The sequence below is a fragment of the Bos indicus x Bos taurus genome, chromosome 20, assembly GCF_003369695.1.
Source record: "Bos indicus x Bos taurus breed Angus x Brahman F1 hybrid chromosome 20, Bos_hybrid_MaternalHap_v2.0, whole genome shotgun sequence".
Lineage (NCBI taxonomy): Eukaryota > Metazoa > Chordata > Mammalia > Artiodactyla > Bovidae > Bos > Bos indicus x Bos taurus.
The window spans coordinates 70,850,292-70,868,082 of NC_040095.1; the positions used below are offsets into that span (position 1 = coordinate 70,850,292).

Here is a 17,791-nt window from a genome sequence, read left to right on the forward strand (position 1 = left end):
AGCGAGTGAGAAGGAGGCAGGAGAGAAAGCAGGGCACAGGCCACACCCGGGGCCCCTGGCCCCATATGCCCACCCCCCACTCACCGCCGTGACCCTGGCACGTGCTGGCACCTGGCCCTGGCATGCTCACTTGTGAAGGTCAGCATGGGGCAGAGGGCTTCCCAGACCCCTCAGCTCAGAGCCCTCCAAGTGCTGGTGGGAGGCAAGGTGGTGACCCCCAAATACGCACAGGGACCTGGACATCTGAACTCCAGAGTCCGAGAGCCTGTCCTGGACGTGGTGGGAGGGCATCACGGTGATTAGTGACCATCAGCTGGCCTGGACCCGCCTCCCAGGCGGGCTGGTGTGAGCCTGGGGTCCCTGCACGCGGAGGAGGGAGGCTGAGGTGGACGCCGTGTTGGTGCTTCTCTGGAAGAGGGGGCCCTGAGTCACTGAGGGCGGCATGGGGGTGAAGTGCAGACCCCGCCCACCCGATGCGGCTTAGGGCTCACTCCGGGGCAAACTTGCGTTGACCCGGCTATAATACCCACTCCTCTTAGGCATGCGGCAGTGACCGGCCCGTTTTCCGGGGTCCCAGGGCCCCAGCGCCGTGCTGGCCTCCCGCAGGGCCGTGTCGGAGGGCCTGGTTCAGCACCATGGACAGCACTCGCCTGCCTGGGGCTGGGCTCAGAGGGCCGCGCTCCCATCACAACGCGGAGGACAGGCTGGGTCTCCGGCAGCTCACCTGTGTGTCCAGGGCCCCTCAGGACTGTCCCCGGCTGGTGGAGGAGGTCCAGAGTGCAGGGAGGCGGGGGGAGGCGAGCGGGCCCCGGAAAGGGCAGGTCTTATCTGAGGCTGCTGGGAGTGGGGCTTGGTGCAGGGAGGGACCCATGCTCAGGAGGGAGGCTGGCCCTCCTCCCCTGGAGAGAATGGAGACTTGCGTGACCATCGGCCTTCCCTTCCCTCCTTGACTTGAAAGTCTCAGAAGAGTAAAGGGCAGTGTGTCTAAGCTAAGCCTGCGAAGAGCCAGCATCTCAGTTAGCATCTCAGTGCCCCAGCTCCCTGGCCTTTGGGGAGGAGGGAGCGCCCCATGCTTCTGGGATGATTGTCTGTGCACCAGGTGCCCTGAGGTCCCCATCACGCACACCCAGGGTAGACCCTCCCTGGGACCAGGGCTCAGGTAGAGAAAGGTCCTTATGTGGGGCTGGGCCTCCATCCCAGCCCTGCGGCGTTCCTTGCAGATGGCCCTGCCTCACGCTGTCCATCTGCTGTGGGGTGCGGGTGGGCCTTCCCAGACCCCCTTCCCCCTACCACCAGCGTTTTGCCCGTGGACTCAGTGCACGGCCTCCCCGAGGGCCCCATGCAGAACCACCAGCCACAGGGCCCAGGAGGTGGACAATGGGCTTGGGCCATTTGGAGAGGAGCGTGGACTGACATGCGAGTCGGGCGGTGCCGTGAGCGGGTCCGGAGGGCACGACAGTGTCGGGAACAATGACCACGGGCCCTCGGGGCCAAGCGTGCGTGTATTGGTGCTGCCCTGGCTGTGGCACAGGCAGGCCTCCCCGCCACCCTGACCCCGTGCTCAGCAGGCCCTGCCGCCCCGGGGCTTTGGGCATCTGTCCTGCGGCGGGTCCCGCGTCTTCTGTCTGCACCGGGCGAGCAGCTGGCCCAGCGCCACCACCGGGACCCACAGGGTGGGCAGGAAGGACAGGAGCACACAGGCGGCCAGCACCCAGCCCGGGTAGGGCTTCTCCTGCCGCAAGGGGAACCGCTCCTGCAGGACACGAGGCCTGAGAGGGGCATCCGGGAAGCAGACAGGTCGCCCCACGCGCACTCCCTGTGTAGAGGAGGCTGGCCCTCGGCCCCAGGGGCCATGAGCGTGGGGGGCAGCTCAGCCCGTCTTCTCCTCTATCGGGGCCCCTAGGGCGGGTGGAGGGAAAGGCACCTGGCCAGGGCCGCTCCCTGGCAGTGGGCACCTGGGCAGCTGAAGTTTCGGGGACTTGGCCTGCCAAGCCACCTGTGGGGTTAGGCTCCGAGAGGCAGGCCGGGGACCTGGGGTGCCGCGTTCTGGAGAGAGCCACCCTGGACCACCCGAAGGGCTGCTCGGTCCTGGGGTTGACCGCTGGGCCTGGTCAGACTCCGTGCTCCCTCCGTGAGGGGAGCACCACCCGCCCAATCTCAGGCCCGTGGTCACTGTAACAGGGCGGGCGCCCCCAGAAGGTGGCGCCATTCCTCCTATGCCCGTCTGGCCGTGTGGGGCAGCTGCTTTCTGGGGAGAATTTAGAACCAGCTGCGTCCACACCCCGGAGAAGGGGCGGCTCTGAGCTGGCAGATGGAAAGCAGGCTGGTGGAGCTCATGGGCTCAGCGCGCAGCCTGGGGCCAAGAGCTGGCTCCAGAGTCCAGGCCACACCCTGTGCTTTGCCTGTCTCGGTGGCGGGTCCCATCTGAGACTGGCCAGGCGTCTGCAGAGCCGGCCCCATGGCCCCCATCCCCGGGGGAGGGGCTGCAGGGGCCCACGGGGTCACCAGAGTGTGGAGCCTGCACTGCCCTCCCGCTGCTGACCGAGGCCTGCACCCAAGGTCAGCCCCAAGGTCGCTGGGGCTGCCGGAGTCAGCACCGATGCCCCAGGGGACATCAAGGGCCAGGGACCTGGGGTCTCAGGGAAAAAGCAGCCTGCGTGGGCCCCGGCGCACAGATGTCCCTGGTGGGCACCGGGGAGGGGAGTGAGGCTGGGTCTTGGGCCCTGGGGTCATCCCCCTACCCAAAGGACTTACGTATCGGGGGTTCCAGGCCTTGTAGTGCGGTGGCGAGCTGGCCAGGAGGGCAACATAGGCCAGGAAGATGGTCAGCAGCAGCAGGGGGCTCACGACCTTCCAGGTTGCCCGCCAGTAGAAGCCGGGCCGCCTCCCGGTCATCCAGGCTATGTCGTCGCAGAACCTGCCGCAGAGCCTGGGCTCAGTCCCCATCCGCTCGGCCGGCAGCCTTTGTCCACCAGGATGTGGCCCAAGGGACTGTCCCCACCTCCACTCTGACCTCTGTCCCTTGTCTTCCCGAGTGGCCCCTGGATGAGGCAGCCGTCTGGGTTCTGGTGAGGACCCGCCCCACCCCCAGGTCAATGGATGGGAAAGGCCCGAGGGGCCGCGGAGCCCAGTCCAGGGAGCAGCAGGACCGGTGGGTCTGGCCCCGGTCGGGGAGTTCCAGCTCTGTGAGCGTAGCTGTGGGGGGGACGCGACACCTGACTGGGGTCCCAGGGCAGGAACAGAGGCCCAGGATGTGCAGCGGCCCCGGCACACACGGGAGGGGGTTGGAGCTGCTCCGGACCCCGCCCCAGGGCCCTTCCTGTCCCCGCCCCTCCCAGGTCTCCTCCGCAGGGCACCTGAGGGTCCCCTTCTGAGACCGCGTGGCCCCCCAAGTCCAGGGGTGCACTGTCCCCCACACCACTGCTGGCTCTGTGGGCGTGTCCCCTGGGGACGAGCCCGCTGTCCCTCTGCCCGTAGAGCAGCATCGAGGCTCGCATTCAGGGCCTCTCAGGAGCTCTTAGAACAAAGGTCGGGGTCACAACCTCTAGGGTCCCTATCTGGGCAGGGTGACAGGTGAGTGCAGGGGTGTGTGTGTGTGTGCAAGTGTGAGTTCAGGTGTGAGTGCGGTTGTGCCTCGGGCCTGGGCCAGGTGAGGGTGGTAGAATGTGGCTGGGTCTCCTCGGAGGCCTCCAGGGGAGGTTGGCTCTTGGCGCTTTGGGCAGGCCCTCCTGCCCTGGGGTCCACCTGCGCTTGGACGCTGGGAGCTCCCGCAGGTGGCTGGAGACCACTGTTAGTCATGGGCCTCCGCATAGCCAGGCGGTGGTGCCAGGCTACGCCTGTGGACAGGTTCGCTGGGGGGACCTCAGATGGCCCGTGTCACCCACCGCTGCCTGAGGCCCACTCAGGGACCACGGGACGCCGGGAGCAGAGGGGCGGGCCAGGCGGCTGACTCACCGCTTCATCCCATAAACGTAAGCGACCCCGACCACCTCGAAGAAGGCCAGGAGGATCAGGTTCAGGGCCGCGGCGTACTGGTCGAAGATCTCCAGCCAGTAGCTCCCGGACCGCAGCGTGAAGCAGGTGGCCGTGAAGAAGCACAGCAGGCAGGCCAGGCCTGGACACGACCCGTCAGGCGTCTCCGGTGCCCTGCCGTGTGCCCGGCACCGTGGCCTGGAGGACACCCTCGGGGGCCATGCGGGACGCAGTGCCCACCCGTGCTCCCTGGCCCTCGGGGGGTCAGCCTGAGCTGCCGGGACCAGCCCTCAAGCCCCCGTGGGGGAGGCTCATCTGACATCTGGTGAGGAGGCCTGGCTGTGCACTCACCTGTCAGCATCTCCTTGGGGACCCTTCTGGGCATGACCCCCAGGTCCAGGAGCGGCGTGATGATGCTCTCCATGTTCCCGAACATGGACGACAGGCCCAGGCTGAAGAGCATCCCAAAGAAGAGCACAGCCCAGACCGGCGCGCCGGGCATGTGGAGCACGGCCTCCGTGAAGACGATGAAGGCCAGGCCCGTGCCCGAGGCACTCTGCAACATGGCGCAGGTGTGCCAGCACGCCCCCGGGACACACACGTGTGCCAGCACACCCCCTGGGACACACACGTGTGCCAGCACACCCCCAGGACACACGCGTGGGCCAGCATTCCCCCCAGGACACACGCGTGTGCCAGCACGCCCCCTGGGACACACACATGTGCCAGCACACCCCCGGGACACGCGTGTGCCAGCACACCCCTGGGACACACGCGTGGGCGAGCACCCCCCTCGGGACACACACGTGTGCCAGCACGCCCCTGGGACACGTGTGTGCCAGCATGCCCCCCAGGACACACACGTGTGCCAGCATTCCCCCCAAGGACACACGCGTGTGCCAGCAGGGGCCACGCCAGGACGCACACCCACCCTCACGCTCCCTGCTGGAAGGCCAGGGTGCCCTCCTGGGTCAGGCAGAGGTGACCCTGCCCCGTCCGGGCCGTGTTACCACATACTGTGGGTGCACCTCTGCGGGGAGGTGCCCTGTCCCCTAAATCACCTGCGGCGGGGGACGCGCGCCCCCGGGCTGGGGCTCAGGAGCCCATTCAACAGCTTCCCGCAGGGGCCTGCCCACCTCCAGTCACTGTCCCTGCCCCACGTCGGCCAGCCATGGCCTGGCTCGAGGCTGTGCTCACGCCCCTCTCCCTGGACTCTGGGTAGCCCCAAGGCCCGCTCGCCCCGTCTGGACCCCACCTGCAGAGCAGGGCCTGTTGGAGGCACTGCGTTTAGGCCCCAGGGCTCAGCCCTGACCCCAGGTCAACGCCTGCAGCCTCCTGCAGCCGCACCATGGCCCCTGCGCACCTTGTCCAGGAAGTCCTCCAGGCGGCAGGCCTCCAGGGGGAGCCCGGCCACCTGAGCCGGCTGTGAGGCGTTCAGACGCGCCAGGGCCGCAGTGTAGGTGTCCCTGGACACGCTCTGCTCCGGCAGGTCGAAGGCGTTGATGAGGTGGAGGATGTTTCTGCGGGGGCAGGGACGCTGGATGAGTGGCCCCGGAGGGGCGGGCTCTGGGGGGCGCCCGGGGTCTTGTACACATGTGGGGGACACAGGCTATCCAGCTTCTAGGGCCAGGGTACAAAGAGGCCACACAGCCTCCTGCCCCCTGGCCTGTGGGCTCCAGCCTCCTCCGCAGGGGTGGCCTCAAGCTCCTCACACCTCCACGTCCGACTCGGGGCTCACGGCTCAGACTGTTCACTAGAACATGCTTGGCACCTCGCCCTGCAGAGTCCCGAAGCCTTTTGCAGAGGTGGCTGGGGTGGCTGACATGCCCATTCCTGCCAGGCCCCGGGACGCTTTGCCCCTAGGGCCGTGGACGAGCCTCTCAGAGGCTGGCTGGGGCCGTGGCTCTCCCGTGCGTGTGCGTTCCGTCCGTTCCGTCTGTGATTCTGCTGTGTCGGGGTGGCCTAGTGACCCTGGCGCAGCAAGAAGGTGGTGACGCTGCCCAAGGTGCAGCCGTAGGGGAGCCGGTGTTGGCCACTCTGGTTTTGTTCTCTGGGCATCTGGGGGGAGCGGTGGGAAGAGCTGGCCCGTGGTGGGACGCTGCTTCCTGGGACGCAGTGGACGCTGCGGCCACTGCGGCCTCTTGGGGTCTCCGAGCCGCGCACGTGCTCTGCTGTGCCTGGGGTGCGGGTGGCTGCCCTTCCTCCCCCGCATGGCCAGGGTGGTCATGGCAGGCATTCCCCTGTGCCCTGCCAACACTGCCCACGAGTCCATCATCCACAAGCTGCCCTGGACCTCCAGCAGCAGGCGGAGGGCGGGCTTGTGCCCCTCTGGTGGGGCTCTCCCGGGAACCTGCATTGGGAGGCCATCCGTCCCATGCGGTGACTTCCCCCGTGGGGCCGTCCTCACTGGGCCGGCTCCAGGACTGTGGTGAGAGATGACCACAGCCTGGGCGACTGGAAGCCGCAGGACGTGTGACCTCCTAGCTCTGGAGCAGGGAGTCCAAGACGAGGCGTGGGCAGGGCTGGGGTCGCCCGCGGCCCAGGGGAGGGCCCCGGGTGTGCGCCGTGGCCGCCTCCCTGTAGCCCCCGCTCCTCCTCCGTGTCTGCGTGTGCCCCCCCCTCCCGTCAGGATACCGGCTGTTGGCCGGGGGCCCATCCTGTCCACAACTCCCTCATCGGAACCTGTCTTCCTGGCCAAGACCCAACCTCCAGCTCGGGTCCTGCCCATGGTTCCAGGCGGACCGCCCCCATCCCTGACTCCTCAGCGCCCAAGGGCCCCGCTCACCGGTCCAGGCACCGCCCGTGGTCGCTGGCTGCCTTGAACCCCAAGACAGAAAAGACAGCGATGGACGCGTAGAGGGACGTCATGCTGTTCACCAGCGCGATGCTCACCGCGTCCCTCCTGCAGTTGTTCCTGTGCAGACGCGCGGCCTTAGGGCCCCAGGGAGGAGGCCTGGGGCAGGGCGCCGCCTCTCAGGGCCCTCCCCACCACCCCCGCCCGGGACCCCAGCTCGAGGCGGCAGCTGGTGCCAACCCTCAGGGCCCGTCTCCTCTGCGGCCTCGGGGCAGGAGCGAGCTGGGGGCCCTGGGTGTGGGTGCCTGGTCTCCAGGTGAGAAACGCACAGTGGCTGCCGTGCAAGGGTGGAGGCAGAAACACAGCAGGAGTGACCACTGGAGGCCCCTGGGCCCTCCGCCCCCCGCGCGCCCGCTGCCCTCATGGACCCGCGCGGAGGCTGCTGTCAGCGCGTCATCGCTCATGCCATGTTTTATGACCCATGGGCAGGCTTGGGCGTCGTGAGGAGGCGGGCGCCCGGGCGTCTAAGTGCCCGGGAGGCTGACACAGTCTGTATTTCTGCTTTTATGGCCACGTGTGTCACACGGGCAGCCCCGGGTTATAGCCTTGTTCCTGGCTTTGATGACCCCAGTTCCCTTCCGGCAGCTGCTCCAGAACTTGCTGCAAGCTGCTTCAGAGGGCGGCAGCCTCCCGGCCCTCGGGGTGACTCAGTGATTGCCAGAACCCCGAGAGGTGCTTATCAGAGGCTCACACCGGTTGACCCCGCGTTCCAGGAAGGATGTCACAACAAGCTGCTCGGCATGCCCTCCGCAGCACAGCCCCTGGCCCCAGCCCCAGCCTACCTGGGTGGGTTGTAGCTGGCGAAAGCGATGTGTCCTCCCAAGGCGAGGGACAGGGAGAAGAATATCTGGGTGGCGGCGTCCAGCCACACCCGGGGGTTCTGTAGGACCCGCAGCTGGAGGGGAATGGGGACCCGTGGTCGCAGACAGGCCCCCAGCCTGGTGCTCCTGGTCAAGACTGCCCAGCATCCCCGGGATGCTCCCACGAGCCGTGTGCCCACCCAGGCCCCGAGACAGCTTGGGACCACTCGTGAGGAGCGCGTGTGATGACACGGGCAGTCCGGGCTCCCTGCTTTGATGCGGAATGCCCCCTGGGCCCATCCACAGGAGGACGACCCTCTCGGGGCTGGGAGTCAGATCCGGGTCGGTTCAGCTCCCTGCAGGCTAGGGGTTTCGAGGACTCGCGGGCCAGGCGGGGCCCCCTGCACACAGGGCCTGGTGTTCCCACTGGGGAACCCACAGACCCCACCCACGTGCCCAGCAAGGGGCCCAGCCTGGGAGACTGAGGGTGCTAAGCTGTGCAGCCTCTGGGGCTCCAGAGACCATGGGATGGCCCCGTGGCTCCTCTCCTGGCGGGCTCGTGTTCCTGGACAAGCCCCTCAGAGACGTGGGGTCTGGGACCCTGCGGGGGACACCGAGGTCCCCACCAGGCGTCTCTCCTGCACCCCCATTTCACACGCCCCTGCATCCCAGCCCGCGTTCTCTGCTCCCCGCCCTCCAAACCTGACCCCTGAGACGCCGGACCGCCCCTCCCTGTGGCCGTCTCTGCTCCCTTGGCTGAGGGTGGGAGGGTCCAGGCTGGGGGGGCCCGGCTTGTTTGTTTCCTGAGCCTGGGCCTGTGGGGGAGCTTGGGTGTGGGGCCCACTTACGTCAGGGGTGAACAGGTAGGTCAGTCCTTGCATCGCCCCGGGCAGCGTGAGCCCTCTGACCAGGAAGACCGTGAGCACCAGGTAAGGAAACAGGGCCGTGAAATAAATGGCCTGAAAAGGCCAGTCATCAGTCTCCTCTGCATCCACTCCTGAGTCAGCGGGGCTCAGGAGCGGCCTTGGGCCACTGCCGGGTCGTGGGGTCTGACTGGAGACAGCGGGCGGCGGGCCCCAGTCACGCTCAGGGGCTTGGGCTGCCCCGAGGCTCACGCGAGGGTTCTACCGCGGTGGGCAGTGGCCTCCTTCTGGTCCACAGGCCCCTCCTCCTTCTATGCTGAGGCCCCAGAGGGCCTCTTCATGGGGTCTGTGGGGCGCACACCTGCCCACACGCTCTCCCCGAGCAGGACCAGTCCCCAGTTCTTTCAGGGCTGGGGAGGGTCTGCGCACATAGCGTCTGCAAAAAATTAAATCGGCAAACGGGGACCCTTCCCCCTGAGCCCAGACCCCAAATGCAGACACGGTGCGGCCACCCAGGTCATCTTCAGGGACGTTCGTGCAGGACTATTTGGGTTTCTGGCTGGTTGGTTGGGTCTGAAATTCCAGTCTCCTCGAGCTTGGAGCCCCTCACCTGAGAGTAATTATCACCCCCACACGTTAACCGAAATACAGTACAGGAGCTCACACACACTCAGACCCGCAGACCTCCACAACCACCATCGGGAGGCCCCACAGAGACGCGTGGAGTGTAGTCACAGTTGAAGTCAGGACAAACGTAAAAAGTACCGGACTCATCCACGCCCGGGAGGAAGAGAAAAGTACCAGACTCATCCAAGCCCCGGAGGAAGAGGGATGGGCACTCATCCACGCCCGGGAGGAAGAGGGGTGGGCACTCATCCACGCCCGGGAGGAAGAGGGGTGGGCACTCATCCAAGCCCTGGAGGAAGAGGGGTGGGCAGCTGGAGCTGGGTGCAGTTTGAAAGGCAAACGTGGGAGGCACAGACTCAGGCTCCCCTGGTCCTCTCTGTGTGGAAGCGAGGTGACTTTCAGTATTTTTTCTCATTGCCTCAGTCTCTTTAAAAGATAATGCAGTGTTTAAAACAAAAATGCTGAGAATGTGGGTGTTCCCTAGGTGAAGATTCACCTCGCTCACTGCCGGGCCTGGGTTCAGTCCCTGATCAGTGACCTAAGACCCCACAGGCTGAGAGGCAAAGAAAAAAGGAAGTGCTGAGGCTGCGCTTGCTGCTTATGACGCTGTAGTGAAAGGTGTGATGGCAGCGTGGCCACTGGAGGGAGAGGGCGATGCTGAGGCCTCCTCTGTCGCCTGGCGCAGCGTTGCTGGGAGACAGAGTGGGCTGCAGCCCCAAATCCAACCACCGAGTTACAGCCGCCGAGCAAAGGACATAGAGAGGCGTCCAAAACACCTCAGAGAAAGAGCGGCACGAGAGCAAAGAGCAGAGGGGATGAGCAGAAAGGAAATACAAGGCGATGGGCCTCACCCAGCCAGATGGACAGCGCGGTCAGTGCAACCACCCCAAAGGAAGAAGACGGGGGCAGTCAGACTGGGGGTAAAAGCAAGAGCCAGCTGCGCGCTGTCTACCAGAATCACACTTTAAACACAAAGACCCAAACATACAAAAAGAAAAAGAGCTGGAAAAAAATTAATTCAGTCAAAGAAGCCAGAATGGCTGTTCTAACATCAGAGAGGATTTCAGTGCAGACTGTCACCGAGCCGAGGAGGTTCACCGAGCCGAGGAGGTTCACCTCACGGTGACAGGAGCCCAGCTCTCCAGGGACACGGACAGAACCTCTGAACCCCAGAGGCCGAGGAGATGAAGTGAGGAGGGGCCCGGGGGCGGGCTGCGCGGCTCACCTTCCCAGTGGTCTCGATGCCCCTGATGACGCACAGGTACACGACGGCCCAGGAGACGGCCAGGCAGACCAGCAGCCGCCACTGGACCGGGCCGCTGTCACCGATGTCGGCCGAGACGTTCAGGGTCCGCCGGTACCAGAAGTAGCTCACGGGGCTGCTGTCCCGGCACTCCTGCACGAGGCCTGGAGCCGGCAGGGCCCGCACAGGTGGGCCGCGGGCCACAGGGACCCGGCAGGACCCCACCACCCTGGGAGCGGGCCCGGGGGGCTGGCTGCCAGGGGCCTCTGCAGCTGCTCAGCCTGTCCAGCAGGTGCCTAGCACGAGCTGGCACAGGGGGCCCGCGGGGACAGAGGCCCACCCGGGTTCATGAGCACACTTGAAAACCATGAGTACTCCCCACACCTGAGGTCTCCGCAGAGGGCATGCACTTGGGCTGGGGGGGTGTCCCCCTGAAGACCTAATTCAGGGGGATGAGCAGCCCAACCCACACACTTTTCCTTGCCAGGTGTGTGAGCAGCTTCGAGGGCCTGGGTGCTACTTGGTGAGGGGGGCCCGGGGTCCCACAGCAAACGGGCAAGCGCGGGGTAGCAGGACCCAGCTCCAGGGGGGCCGGCCACGCTGGGCATCTCTCCCAACAGCAGTACCTGTGCGGTTGAGGTCGAGCGGGCAGGCGCTCCAGGGCAGCGGGTGCTGGAAGGAGTTGAAGAGGTACCAGAGCACCCAGGTCAGGACGGTGTTGTAGTACAGGCTGACCAGGAAGGACACGGTGAAGCAGCCCAGCCCTGTGGGCACCGGGCACGGTCAGCGCCTTCCTGGGCGGCCCGATGGACCTCTTCGCGCCCAGCCTGTGTATCCGATCCCTGCGTCAACCCTGAGGCCCCTGCTGCCCGCCCGCTGGCTGGCACCCTCCTGGCTGGGCTTCAGCGGCCTGTCCGCCAGCCTCGGCCTGCTTCTAGGTGGGCCTTCGGGCAGCCCGAAGCCACCAGGCATGCCACAGGCCTGCCGGCGATGCTGGGGCCGTCTGCGGCAGAGCCCATCTCACGGGCACTCGGGGAACCAGGGCTGCCCTCTGCCCAGTCTCCCCAGGTGCCACGAGGTCCCAGGTCGCATGCACTCAGGGCCCCATGCACATGGACTGGGCACCGTGCGCCAGCGAGCTGCTGTTCTGGGGTGGACTCCTGCCTCCGCTGTCACGCCTGATTCCTGCCTTGGGGACCTGCGTGCCCGGGACCCCTGCACCTTCCGTTCCAAACCACCGGGCATGCACTGGTATGACGAGCGAACACCCAGCAAACACGCATGGCACGAGTAGACGCAGCCCCGCCCCCCCCCCCCCCCCCCCACGGAGCAGCTGCAGGTCAGGGTCATGGGGGGGGCACGTACCCATGCCCCCCAGATAGGGCGAGATGGCTGTCCACGCCCCGACGCTGCCCCTGCGCAGGCGCTGGCCGACAGCAAGCTCAATGTGGAACAGCGGGATGCCCTCGAAGGCCAGGGCGATGATGTAGGGGATGAGGAAGGCACCTGCAGAGACGCGGCTGTCAGTGGGCTCTGCCCTCTGCCCCGCCCAGCCTTGGTGAGGGTGACACAGGCCGCTGTGGGGGGGATAAGGAGAAGCATTCATGGCCACCGAGGGAGACAGCCCTGACGTCGGGGGTTTGCTTGTGTTAAAGCTGTAGTCCCCCACCCTCTGGGGCTGTGTGGGGTTCCCACTGACACATGGGCCAAGCTGCGTTCTCACTGGGGCCCTGACACCCCTGGTTCCCGGGCTCCTGGGACGGGGAGCTCGTCTGCTCATGGCAGGGCCTTGCAGGAGGTGGTCACCGGAAGTCCCCCGAGCTGTGCCCTGGGTTGAGGTGGGAAGCCCTTCCCAACCCTTCACCCCTGCTCGGACGCTGGGGTGCACACAGCAGGGTGGGCCTGGGTGCCGGGCCCCTCAGACAGAGCTGCCTCTCGGCAAGAACCTGAGGGCAGGCAGGCAGACACGGCGGCTCCCTTCTGCACCACGTGGATGGCGCGGGTCCCGGCAGGTGGCAGGGGGCCGGGCACCCCTGAGCCCGCAGGCCTGCTGGGGAGACACGGGTCCCCACAGGACGCTCCTGCACTGTCGGGAGGAGGACTGAGTGCCAGAGGCGGAATCGGCCCTGTGTGTGCCGTGGGAGTCTCAGCTGCACATCCTCTGTCCAGACCCTGGGAACCTGCCTGCCCTGGGCTGGCGCGTGTGGCTGCTTCAGCGCTGCCTGGCTGACCGCAGCTGCTGCCTGCACGGGTCCAGGGGACCCCAGGGAGCAGCACAGACCATCAGGCCCTGACCAACAGCACAGGCTGCTGTGGGCACGGCTCTCCCCACTGTCCACGGGAAGCTTGGGTTCAGCTTCCGAGAGCCACTCCCTCGAACCAAGGCCCCGTGCTCTTCACCAGCACAGCTTCGTGCTGGCTTTTTCTATCACCATCCGAAGTGTGGATGCAGAGTCAGAACCCTGAGGGCAGCCAGGCCATGGAGCTCTTGGGCCGTGTCGGCCTGACGGGCCGCCGGGGCCAGCATGTGGGCAGACGATGCGTCTCAGTGTCTCCCATGCAGCAGCAAAAAGGCAAAGTACATTAGAGACTTAAGTTCCAGGTGGAGCCCCAGAGGCCCTGGGATGGCCTCCCAGGGGCAGGAGGGCCCCTGCGGGCAGGGCTTGCAGCGGGGGCTGTGGCCGGGGGTCACCAGGGACCCGGGGTCCAGGTCACTGAGGGAGGTGCCCTCCTGAGGCACGCTCAGGCCCCAGGACGCACACCTTGCAGCATGGCGGAGGCAGACCTGGAACGGCCGCACGCCCAGGGCCTGAGCCCCACGTGTTTGAGCCACCATCCGGGAAGGGTGAGGCCTCCGGGCTGACTGGCCCTTGGCCCCCTTCCCCCGTCCCTGCCCGGTCTGAGGGGGAGGCCCTAGCTGGACGGGGTCCAGGTGGAGGCCTCAGGGGCTGGTTGAGAGCAGCGTGAGAGGGTCTGGCCCAAGGAGAGGTCTGGGGAGAGGGGACAGACAGGGAGGGGAGGGACGGGGGGCCTGGCCCGTGGCTGAGTCTCCCGGCTCTGGGGAGAGGGGGACAGGAGGCATTTCTGTGACCCGGTGCTGAGCAGTGTCCAGCCTGTGCGTCAGGCTCATTTCAGCCCCAACGCAACCACCGTGGGGACGGGGGCCCAGATCACAGGCCCGGCTGGGGTGCTGGGGGCCAGGCTTGGGGGCTCTACATCCGGGGGGTGCCCGCCCCCTCATGCTGACTCCAGGAGGAGCCAGTGGGGGTGGCGCGGGGCAGGCTTGTTTCTGCCAGACTACAAGGCAGGAGGAGAGCTGGTCCCCCTTTCGTGGACCCGGTGCTGGGGCCCCGGATCCGGGACGCTGCACTGAACTGAGAGGAGCGTGTCTGGTCCTGTCCTGGCTCGGCCCCCGAGCTCCCTAGGCGTGTCGGGGGGTCGGGCGAGGGGCTCAGCTTGTTGATGTCCTTCAGCCTCACCCAGCTGACCCCACAGGCCGGGAGCTGGAGGGGCAGGGCGACCCCACCCCTGGGACTCCCAGCCCGGCCCTCCCGCAGCGGCAGACTGAGAGTCACCAGCCAGCGGCCCAGGGTCCCGTCAAGGGCCTGCCTGGTGGAGGCACAGGAGGGGGCCGTGCTGGGGGGCCCGCCTCTGCATCGCTCCTGGACGGCATTCCTGGGTTGCACCCTTCATGATAAACCTGTAGACCTGAGTGTTTCCCCGAGCCATTCCAGCAAACCACTGAGTCTTAAGAGGGGTTGTGGGACCCCTTGAATTTGTAAAGAATCGGAAGAAGCCACGGTAACCTGGGGACCTGCTACTCCAGATTGGCATCTGAGGTTAGGGGGCGTCTTATGGGGCCGCCCTTAGCCTGTGCGGGCAGGCTAGGTTCTGGGGCACCCAGTCGGCGTCCACTGAGAACCAGAGGCCTGGTCAGTGTGGGGAAAGCCTCGCACATTCGGTGCTCCGGCCCCGAGAGCTGAAGGGCCACTGCAGAGCCGGTGACAAGGAATACACAGTCATCAGATGGCCGGCCGCTGTGTGCCGTCCCCTGTGGGCGGGTCTGGGCAGAGCCCGGGGGGTGCAGGGCATGGCACACAGCTGTTCAGTCCAGTAAGAAAAGATGCCTCTGGTCGGAACAGCGGCAAGGGCCTGTGGGCTGCTGAGAAACACGCCCGTGATCTTGAGGAAAGAGCCACGGGAGGATGGAAGGAGAGGGGCACACGGGGTGAGGGGAGACCTGCATCCCAAGCCCGTGGAGACCGCAGGGGCCAGGCCGGACACCCCACCGGACACGAGGCCCGACCCCCGGCCCGACCCCCGGCCCGCGCGCCACGGCTGCAGTCTATGCAGGAAGGCGGCGGCAGAGTTTAAAGGAAGAGCCGAGAGGGCTCACTCTGCTGGACACCAGGGCTCCACACTAAACCACAGGCCTCCAGGGCAGAGCAGGAATCGGGGCCTCTGCAGCTCCCTGGGGGACCCCCCGGCCACAGCCCGGGTTGGAGCCCTGCGGTCAGCAGCCGGGCTCAGCACCGGGCACTGTGCTTCCGCCTCCTCTGCTCGTTGCAGAGTGGAGCGTATGTGACGCCCCGGACGGCCCCGCGTCCACATCTGCTCAGCTCTGTGATGACGCTGCCTCCCTCCATGACGTGGAGGCACAGTCCTGACGTCAGGGGGTTGCAGGTGCGAACCAGGCGATGCCCTGTCTGCTTGTCACCTCCGCCCTGTCTCAGGGTCTCCAGAGGTGGTCAGAGCAGACGGAGAAGGGCCTCTCGCCGCGTGAGAAGCTTGTTTCGTGGCACTTGGTCGAGAGCTTCCAGCCTGGGAAAGCTGGATCCTGGACCCTACAGGCGTGTCTCGGAGCCCCGGGCATGGCGGGTGGCGCCCGCAGCCTCGATGTCTGGATGGAGGCAGAGGCGGTGTCCATGGGGCGGGGGCCCTGGGCCCCCACTCTGGCCGCTCTGGGTAGCGGGTCAGGCTGTAGGCAGTGCTGTGCTTGCAGGTGGCGGAGCCCCGTGCGTGGAGGGTCGCCGAGGCCCTGGCCTGGCACGACAGGCTTTGGGGGCTCTGGGCGCCCTGCTTCAGGTCTGCGCTGGCGCTCCAGGGAGCTCCATGCTCTCCACGCCGCGCTCACGGAGGTGCGGCCGCCCCCCACCCCAGACCCACGGAGGCTCTGGCGCCAGGGCAGCTGTTACAGAGGAATGTCTGGCCATTTGTCTGCATGTTCAGATTTTCCCACATGCCCCAGATCTTATCGTCAGGAAAAGGAGACCTCAAAGATGCCGTGTCTGCATGACCAGGAAGCTTGGTGGGCGGTGCTCATGCGGACTCTGCCTTCTGTGTTGATCCCCTGCTCCCCCATTTTGGGTGGAGATGGGCTGAATCCTCACCACCTCGGCCTCCCCGTCTCCGAGGCAGGAGGCTAGAGCCGCTGCCCTGCAGGGGACACTCGACCAGCACCTGCCTCGGCAGGGAGCTCCGCAGGCTCTAGGAAGCACAGGCCTCGGGGAAGCCTCGGGTCAGACACCACGATGGGGTGACTCTGCCCGGGAAGCCCCCTGCCCTGAGCCTGGGGACACAGCGAGCCACACCCCACGTCCATCCCCTGAGGGCAGCTGTCCACCTGGTCTGCGCCTCTTGTCCCCAACACCAGGTGTGACACCAACAGCTACGGGCCACTGAGCGAGGCGCCCCCGCCCAGTGGCTCCAGATGCTGCTGTGGGCTTCGTGCGGGAGCCTGGGTGCCCATCTCAGCTCCCCATGTGGCTGCGGCCCCCTGGCTGCCCTCTGGGGTCTGGTCAGTGAGGACACAGTGCTGGCGAGGGGGGCCCGGCGCCCTGACCCTGACGGAGCCTGGGCGGGCGGCCTGCTGAGCAGCACCGCAAAGCTGTCGCCAGCTGGGCTCCGGGGGACAGATCGCTGGGGGTGGGAGTTTCCACACCCCGGAGGCGGCGGTGGGGGGGGCATACCCAGGAGGCTCACCTCCCCCATGCGTCTGGCACAGGTACGGGAAGCGCCAGAGGTTGCCCAGGCCCACAGCGAAGCCCACGCAGCTCAGCAGGTACTGGAGTTTGTTGTCCCACGCTGGCCGCTCCTCCCCGCCGCCGTCCACAGGTTGGTCGGGCCCTGGGGTGCGCGCCATGCCTGCCACAGCCCGGAGCCTCCACAGCGGTAGGAAGTTGCCAGTCTCTGCCCTGTGGGTGTGCTTTTTTGTGATTTAAAGGAAAACCAGTGGAGCTGGTTAATCGGTAACAGCCCCTCCAACTGCGTGCCCCTCCCGACCCCGGACCCTCCCCCGCCCACTCCTGCCCAACGTCTGTGGCCGCCATCACCAACGCGAGAAGCTCAGGGGTTCCGAGGCTGGGGCCCACTTGCCTGTTCCATGGATGTTGTTCACTTTTAATAAACTTTCTGGAATAACTGCTGGCTCACGTGTGGCTGTCAGGAGCAGTTCCGAGCACCCATGGGCCCCCACTAGGCACCCTGCAGGCATCTACCAGCATCTCGGCTGACGCATGGACACGGCCATCCCAGGAGGGGCCCTGTCCCTCATGTGGCCGCACCCCCGACGGCCTGCTTCTGCTCTCCCTCCCCGGAGAGGGACGTTGTGTAAGCGGTGTGAGCTGGGCTACAGGCCTTGGTCTCTGGAGACCCGCCTGGCGGGTGGTTATATGGCCTGTGGGGTGCTGTGTCCCCCATGCACTGACCAGGGTGGCCGTGAGGAAGAGCTGCAATGAACATCTGCAACGGGATTTTGCGTGGACATGGGTGAATGCCCAAGTAGGGCTGCCAGGACAGCTGCTATGTTTACTTTTAAGCCAGTTATTTTCCAAAGATGTCCAGACCTCTCATATGGTCTGAATGTGACCTTTCCACCTGGCTCCCAGTGCTCCCCTTCTGTCTGGCTCCCGGTGCTCCCCTTCCAGCTGGCTCACAGTGCTCCTCTGCAGAGGATGTCCAGATGAGTTCCAGAAGACCTCCCCTCCCCTGGCCTTCCCCAGCCCCTAGCCCAGGAATCCTTGCCAGTGTGAGCCCACTATGAGCTGTGGTAGGGTGGCGACCTGCATCCCCAAGGGGTTCCCTGGGAGGGTGGCAGGGTGGGGTGATGCCAGGCATGGGGAGGGGCTTGGCCAGGCTCAGGGGGTATGTGAGCCCTTCCCTCAGCTCGGGTTCCCTCCTGTCTGGGGGCTGGAGCCGGGACGAGCCAACACGGTGGGTTCAGCTGAGGCTTCCCCCTGGGGGCTCCCTGGACCCTTGCCCCCACCACCCAGCAGACGCCTCCACCAGGACAGGACCGGGCCCCTTATCCACAATCTCACTTTCCTTGGACACTCCTCTCTCAGCCGGGCTGCATGGTCCCAAACACGGGGCCCCGGTAGCAGGTCCCGCTGAGGAAGGGCGACTCAGATGGAAAGGCATGGGAGAGGAAAGA

The 17,791-nt window shown here is 66.4% G+C and overlaps 1 protein-coding gene across 2 annotated transcripts; it reads right to left on the minus strand.

The window, feature by feature from the left end:
- Window positions 1-1,471: 1,471 nt before the first annotated feature.
- Window positions 1,472-16,543, minus strand: SLC6A18 (solute carrier family 6 member 18). Of its 2 annotated transcripts, XM_027520390.1 has the most exons (12): window positions 16,342-16,543; window positions 11,725-11,865; window positions 10,986-11,123; window positions 10,342-10,523; window positions 8,475-8,585; window positions 7,609-7,721; window positions 6,758-6,886; window positions 5,336-5,492; window positions 4,324-4,528; window positions 3,955-4,114; window positions 2,755-2,917; window positions 1,472-1,753 (listed from the first exon to the last, which is right to left on the minus strand). In XM_027520390.1, the coding sequence occupies exons 1-12, from the start codon at window positions 16,499-16,501 to the stop codon at window positions 1,562-1,564; spliced, it is 1,851 nt and encodes a 616-aa protein (XP_027376191.1). In that variant the 5' UTR covers window positions 16,502-16,543; the 3' UTR covers window positions 1,472-1,561. The 2 variants fall into 2 exon arrangements, with proteins under 2 accessions (XP_027376191.1, XP_027376192.1); XM_027520391.1 differs by lacking the exon at window positions 8,475-8,585.
- Window positions 16,544-17,791: the final 1,248 nt, after the last annotated feature.